The following is an 8,021-nucleotide window of genomic DNA, read 5'->3' as shown; positions in this document are numbered from 1 at the left end:
TCAGGGTCAGGGTCAGGGTCAGGGTCAGGGTCAGGGTCAGGGTCAGGGTCAGGGTCAGGGTCAGGGTCAGGGTCAGGGTCAGGGTCAGGGTCAGGGTCAGGGTCAGGGTCAGGGTCAGGGTCAGGGTCAGGGTCAGGGTCAGGGTCAGGGTCAGGGTCAGGGTCAGGGTCAGGGTCAGGGTCAGGGTCAGGGTCAGGGTCAGGGTCAGGGTCAGGGTCAGGGTCAGGGTCAGGGTCAGGGTCAGGGTCAGGGTCAGGGTCAGGGTCAGGGTCAGGGTCAGGGTCAGGGTCAGGGTCAGGGTCAGGGTCAGGGTCAGGGTCAGGGTCAGGGTCAGGGTCAGGGTCAGGGTCAGGGTCAGGGTCAGGGTCAGGGTCAGGGTCAGGGTCAGGGTCAGGGTCAGGGTCAGGGTCAGGGTCAGGGTCAGGGTCAGGGTCAGGGTCAGGGTCAGGGTCAGGGTCAGGGTCAGGGTCAGGGTCAGGGTCAGGGTCAGGGTCAGGGTCAGGGTCAGGGTCAGGGTCAGGGTCAGGGTCAGGGTCAGGGTCAGGGTCAGGGTCAGGGTCAGGGTCAGGGTCAGGGTCAGGGTCAGGGTCAGGGTCAGGGTCAGGGTCAGGGTCAGGGTCAGGGTCAGGGTCAGGGTCAGGGTCAGGGTCAGGGTCAGGGTCAGGGTCAGGGTCAGGGTCAGGGTCAGGGTCAGGGTCAGGGTCAGGGTCAGGGTCAGGGTCAGGGTCAGGGTCAGGGTCAGGGTCAGGGTCAGGGTCAGGGTCAGGGTCAGGGTCAGGGTCAGGGTCAGGGTCAGGGTCAGGGTCAGGGTCAGGGTCAGGGTCAGGGTCAGGGTCAGGGTCAGGGTCAGGGTCAGGGTCAGGGTCAGGGTCAGGGTCAGGGTCAGGGTCAGGGTCAGGGTCAGGGTCAGGGTCAGGGTCAGGGTCAGGGTCAGGGTCAGGGTCAGGGTCAGGGTCAGGGTCAGGGTCAGGGTCAGGGTCAGGGTCAGGGTCAGGGTCAGGGTCAGGGTCAGGGTCAGGGTCAGGGTCAGGGTCAGGGTCAGGGTCAGGGTCAGGGTCAGGGTCAGTGGTCAGTGGTCAGTGGTCAGTGGTCAGTGGTCAGTGGTCAGTGGTCAGTGGTCAGTGGTCAGTGGTCAGTGGTCAGTGGTCAGTGGTCAGTGGTCAGTGGTCAGTGGTCAGTGGTCAGTGGTCAGTGGTCAGTGGTCAGTGGTCAGTGGTCAGTGGTCAGGGTCAGGGTCAGGGTCAGGGTCAGGGTCAGGGTCAGGGTCAGGGTCAGGGTCAGGGTCAGGGTCAGGGTCAGGGTCAGGGTCAGGGTCAGGGTCAGGGTCAGGGTCAGGGTCAGGGTCAGGGTCAGTGACGTGAATCACGTGACATTTAGTGACGAAGCTTGACAACCCTGTTTAGGTTTATGATTGGAACTCGGTCTTGAGTTAACTTTAAGGTAGTGGTTGGGGATATATTTCGTTGGAAAAAAGTAGAGTCACGTGAAAGTAGGCGGTTGATAGTAGGAGCCACATTATTGAACACAAATCAACGGAGTTACATTATATTTATAACTTATATAAGTTAAAAATAGTACACCGCTGCGGTGTACTATACGCGGTGTAACACCGCATCAGATAAAGAATTTTGTGTCATGAAAGAACTCAAAACCTTATAGTTTCGCATATTCAATCCTCTCTCTCAATAATAATTCGATTATTATCATGTTATTTACATCCATCTTGATTATAATAATTGAGGGTGGTATCCAAGATAACATTCATATCATTTGTTTACAATAGGTGTATGGACTGGTCACTGGTGCACCGATTGGGTCGGGCTTCTTGGATACTGCAAAAATTACAAAAGTATTACGTTTTTTGACAAGAACCGAAATTGGGAGAAGTAGAACCTTAGTCAGGGTAGTCGGCGACATATGAACACTGATTATACAGATCATTCGACAAACTTGCGCTAAATACTGATATTAAGTTCGAACTCTCCATTCAGTCCATTGTGGCGGGAGATACTGTCTAATATCCAAGTTTCATGATTGTATCAGTATTGAATAAATGTATTGTGCTGTTTCAACATTTCTTGTGCTAGTGTAAATGTAAATGATGACGTACTACTACATGCTCACAACAACTATTAAACATTTTTGGTAATATTACAGTGAGACCGGTAACACCCAGTACAGATGGTATGGTAACCTGGTATTGATGAAGTTTGTTACGTTTTGTTTAATTTTTAAATCCAAGCTGTTTATATTCTTCAACACTGTCAAAACTCAAAACTCAAACATATTGTGACACATGCTCAAAGAATATTTGAAAAAGTTGAAATATACCTGAGCATCCTTAAGGTCATCCGAGCGTGCTAAATCACACTACAGTCGATCTTCGAGATTGTTCTAAAAGGGCCCCCGACAGTTAAAACTAACTTCAATCGATGTATTTTCGGACGCTGATTCTGAATCACCCCCATGATATATGGTTAAAATGCTCCCCTGACGAGATATTGGCAAAAAACTGTCTCGATAACGTGATATGACCGTATAAGGAAGTTAGTCCAATTTCTTGTTAGGGTTAGGGTTTCAGCATATGCTTTTGTTAAGGATTGGGTTAGGGTTAGGGTTGGGATCAGATTAGAGGGTTAGGGTTTCGAATAGTCGTTCAGGACCAGCTAGAGAACGGGTTGAAAAAGTCACGTGACAGTCGAGTGTAGAGTGATAAATCATCATCCAAGGTCATCGTGCTCCAAGATTTCGCATATTTCTCAGTTTGGCAGCTCTAACAGTAACACAGAAGGAGTTCTTGTAAAGGATCTGGACAGCAGATAGTGAGAAATTAGAAATTAGAAATTAGAGATATTTGAAGTCCTCTAGTGAGTGATAGATTGTCTATCAGAGTAACAGCTGTCTTATTATAGACATATGTTGTCTATAAGAGTAACAGGTGTCTTATTATAGACATATGTTGTCTATCAGAGTAACAGCTGTCTTATTATAGACATATGTTGTCTATAAGAGTAACAGCTGTCTTATTATAGACATATGTTGTCTATCAGAGTAACAGCTGTCTTATTATAGACATATGTTGTCTATCAGAGTAACAGCTGTCTTATTATAGCTGTCTATATTATATATTCACAGCTGAAGAGCTAAAGGGTGAGCTCAATCTAGCCTTTTAGTCATTTGAAACTGTAAGTTCCTCAAATAGGACCCGAATCGAGGCACTTGAAGTAAACCATGAGAGTCTGACGCAGGCCCTCACCAGTTCACCACAGCCTCCGGCGAACCACAAGCCCGCCCGGCGTGACACACCGGCCTCTGTCGATGATACGAACAGGGAAAGCGAACAGGGTATCCTGTGGTCCAAGATCGTTGAGAATGGAGGCTCCGAGACGTTCACTACATCGAACAAGAAGAACAGCAAAAACCACAAAGAGAATGTACCTGTACCAGCAACCAGACAGGACAACCGCAGTGAGTCAAAACATTCAGAGACCACCGCATCCGAGGCACAACCTAATCAACCGAGTCGTGAAGCCAAGGAGAGTAGAAACAAATCTTCCAGGCGAATAAGGGAAAGTTACAGACAGCACACTGTTCTTCTGATCCACGATAGTAACTTTGATCACTTCAACCCTAAACTGTTCAATAGTCAATTCAATGTACACTGCCTCAAGTTTGACAGCTATGAGGATACGACTAAAAAAACAAAGCTATTGAACAGCACCATCAAACGACTCAAGCCCGAATGCATATATGTTCACACGGGGATAAATGACCTCCTCAAAAAGAAATCTGGTCTCGTGAGTATCGTTGAGGAGTTCTCCGAGCACCTGATGAACACAACCAAAGCCCAAATATGCTTCTCAGGACTGATTCCATCGAGCAACGATAAAGCCCTCAATGAGAGAATCAGCATCGTCAACAAAGATGTTGAAGACTATGTGAGCTGGCTCCACAAACACAAGCCGGTTGCAAAAGATAGGATCTTTACCTTCCAAAATGACAGCATCGGTGACCAAAACTTTTACACAAGTAACGAAGGGTTCAAGCTGAGAGAACGAGGTCAAAAAATGCTGTGGGTGCGCCTCCGTGAAGGAATGAGGAAAACAATGCGCTTACCTCGAGTAAGCTACCAACCAAAGGACAGATCCAGACGCAGCACGAACAGGTTTAGAGATGAATAGCCCCCCTAAGATGAGACACTCACTCAAACTCATGAGCTGGAACATCAACCACCAGCGTGACAAATTTGAGGGTGTCAAATTCGAAATTGACGAGGTCCAGAAGCTCATAGCTGGCCACGATATCGTCTGCCTACAAGAAACTAAAGGACAGGTTTCTATGCGGGAATTCAAATGCTTCAACGCCAACAGATCGGATAGCAACTCAGGTGGCGTGTGCACAGCGATCCGGAAGCACTTGGCTGCAGGAGTAGTCAGAGTTCATTTTTCCAAATGCGACGACATACTCATCGTAAAGCTTAAAGCCAAATACTTCAACCTTGACAAAGATCTGAATCTTATCAATGTGTACGACTCGCCAGCTCATGGCTCATACAAGAAACGAATGCGTTCGAAAATGGAACAATATACAACCACTTGTGAGCACTTAGAAGAGTGTCTATCAAATATCCCCGACTCCGAAGATGCTGCCATACTTGGTGACATGAACGCGCGGACCGGCACATTGAACGACTTCCTTATACCATGCGAGTCTAGGGACCTTCAAGTTGAACTCGATCCTCCCCAGCATTCTATATCTCCTACTGAGGTAGCCTCTAGAAACAACCAAGATCGGATTCTCAACTCCAACGGCAAACCCTTCATTGAGCTACTCCAGACAACTGGAATGATAATCCTAAACGGAAGGACAATTGGGGACATATTTGGCAGTCCAACTTGCATTCAAAGAAATGGAGTAAGTACGGTCGACTACATTTGCGTGTCCCACAGCCTCCTTCATCGGGCAAGGTTCTTCAAAGTTGGTGACCTCACCCCTTATTCTGACCACAGACCAATATCCACCACTTTAACCACTAACATAAGGAACATTGTGATGGCTGGCGACATCTCGAACGAAATGGAGCTCAAATTCGCATCGATCCCGAAGCCATTCAAGTGGACCAAAGATGCCTGCTCTGGACTTGGTACCACAGAAAAATTCAAGTCAGCCCAGAACACCGCTCAATTCAAAGAAAAAGTTGATTCTCTTCTTCAAACTGATATTTCCTCCCCTGACGACATTCGCAGTTTCAATGAAATTGTGATTGCCACCTTTACTAACCTGGCAAGTCAAGTTACCACCCAGAAAAGTGGAAAGCCCAGTACTAACAAAAACAAATGGTTTGATTGGAGTTGTAGGCATGCTAAACGATTAGTCTGTAGAGACGAAAGAGCCAAGAATAACACCCACATCGATCCTATGCTCGTGGAATCCAACCGAGCAAGATTTTACCTCCGTAAGAAAGAATACAGGGCACAAACACGAGCTAGAAAGGGAGCTTACCTATACAAACTTAACGAGAAAATCAACCTCAGCAACAACATCAACTGGGCTGCTTTAAAAGACCTCTCGTCCGCTTGCAAGGACCCCGATACATTCGACATATATGACCTGATCGCATTTCACAAGTTCTTTAACGACCTATACAATCAGAAGTGCAAGGACCCCTCGCACGGTGGACTACAAACGAACACTTCGACCAACGAAGCTGGTGAACAGGGAACCGAGTACCACCTCGAGCCATCAGTCGAACTTGAAAAACTCAACACAGAGTTTACTATCCAAGAACTGGAGAAAGTCACCAATAAGCTCCAGAATAACAAAAGCGTTTCATGTGATCTTATCTCCAACGAGATGCTCAAGAGCTCCAAACTCGGTCTCCAAAAAGTCCTTCTGAAACTATTCAATGGTTGCCTAACGCAAGGAATCTACCCATGGAACTGCTCAATAACTACTCCCCTACACAAAAAGGGGGACAAGCAGAACCCCGATAACTATAGAGCAATCACAGTCGGAAGTTGCCTTGGAAAACTCTTTGCATCCCTCCTCCTTGATAGGCTGATCGAATTCCGTAAAGTCGTCTGTCCCGACTTCCCTCACCAACTCGGATTCAGAGCTGGTGCCCAGTGCTCTGACCATATCCTGACCCTTACAACGATCATCGAGAAGTATACAAAGAAGCTGAAGAAGAAAATATTCGCTTGCTTCGTGGACTATCGTAAGGCGTTCGACACAGTCTGCAGGGAGGCTCTCATGTACAAACTCAGTAGACTTGGTATCGGAGGAAGCTTCTTCTCTTGCCTCCAGAACATGTACAGCAACTCAGTTACCCGTATCAAACTGAGCAAGAAGCTGTCGGACACCATCGATGTCACCATTGGTACCGAACAGGGGCATCCAATGTCGCCGGAGCTCTTCAAGGTATACATTTATGACCTCTCCATTAGACTAGCAGCTCTTGAGGACTTGTCAATTCCAGAACTGAACGGATTCCCGGTCAGCCATCTTCTGTGGGCAGACGACCTGATACTTTTGGCACTCGACGCCAAAAGCCTGCAGAAACAACTTGATTGCCTGCACGAATTTGCAAGTAAATGGGAACTGTCAATTAACATCGACAAAACCAAAATCATGGTATTCAACTCGAGCTCTCGTTTGCTGAAGTGCTCCTACGGGTTCAAACTAGGGAACCTGGACATCTCATCGGCCAAATCTTACTGCTATCTAGGCATCCAATTCAGTCTCAACGGTTCATTTAAAGGTGCCATGAACGAACTGAGGAAAAAAGCACTAAGAGCATTTTTCTCGATCAGACGCATGGTCGACAATCGAGCATTAACAACAAAAACCATGCTCAAGCTTATAGACAGCCTCGTTAAACCAGTCGCTACGTATGCCTGTTAGATATGGCTACCGTGTACAAAAATGGCAAAGGAGATGGCTTGCGCTGATGGTTCAAGACAGAACCTTGCTAGAGCTGCAACAAAGGACGCACTTGAGACAACACACCTGAAAATGCTGAAATGGGTGCTCGGCTTACACAAGAAAGCTAACAACAACTTCTGTTACGGAGATACGGGCAGGTTACCATGGGCCCTGTCGGTACTACCACAATGCCTGAGATACTTCGACAGATTGTCTCAGACATCACCCGACGTGAGCAGCGTAAACTTTCTTGTACATCAGACATTCCAAGAGCAGAAGAATCTAAACCTCTCTTGGTATAAGACCTGGAACTCGATCGCTCAGTCTGAATCCAAAGCGGCCAAATTCGCTCGATCCGACCAACACAGAGCAGAAGGAACGACCTCAACTGCACATGGAAATTTGGTTGATCACTTTGTAAAAGATTGGAGAACAGATTTAGCATCCCAAAAGAAAATGCAATTTTACTGCACTATCAAACAGGTATTCGGAGAGGAGCAGTATCTCAATCTAAAGAATAGTCAATGTCGCATGCACATAGCAAAAATCCGCTCCAGTAGCCATGACCTTCTTATTGAGAGAGGGAGATACACAAAAGAAACTGGAACGTGGACGAGAGCCTGCAGATTCTGCTGCAACAAGGATAACGTTCAAGGCTTAGAATATCTCTCCTTTTTCGAAGGAACAATCATTGAAAATGAAGAACACTGCCTCACTGAATGTCCAATGTACCACTCAGCGAGACTCTCACTGTCGGAAAACCTTAAGAGTCTTTTGCTGCTCAAGGAATACGGAGCTATCATGAATTCTGCCCATGTGCAAGAACTGGGCAAATTCCTTTGCAACTGTCACCGCATCAGGAACCCGAAAAAGACGCCAATACTGCCTGTCACCCCATCAGGACTACCAACTCAACAGACATAATACAGATCAACCATCATTATGCAGATTTCACGATCTGTTGTACGAGCATGGAACACTAGTGATTACTGTTTCCAGTACGTTGTGACTGTGAGTGGGAGGACTGTTTGAGTATGAATGTGTCTTTTGTGGACTCGAATACTAATATCGCAGTTTAGTGACCATTGAAGTTGCCT

At 47.0% G+C, this 8,021-nt stretch overlaps 1 protein-coding gene across 1 annotated transcript; it reads left to right on the top strand.

The window, feature by feature from the left end:
• Positions 1–4,191: 4,191 nt before the first annotated feature.
• Positions 4,192–6,903, top strand: LOC134815544 (uncharacterized). Its single transcript, XM_063824085.1, has one exon. The coding sequence runs from the start codon at positions 4,192–4,194 to the stop codon at positions 6,901–6,903; it is 2,712 nt and encodes a 903-aa protein (XP_063680155.1).
• The last annotated feature ends 1,118 nt before the right edge of the window (positions 6,904–8,021 follow it).

Source organism: Bolinopsis microptera, chromosome 5 (assembly GCF_026151205.1).
Source record: "Bolinopsis microptera isolate Bmic1 chromosome 5, MBARI_Bmic_1.0, whole genome shotgun sequence".
In the NCBI taxonomy this organism is placed as follows: domain Eukaryota; kingdom Metazoa; phylum Ctenophora; class Tentaculata; order Lobata; family Bolinopsidae; genus Bolinopsis; species Bolinopsis microptera.
The sequence above is the reverse complement of the archived record's forward strand: the minus strand, read 5'-3'. Positions and strand labels throughout refer to the sequence as shown.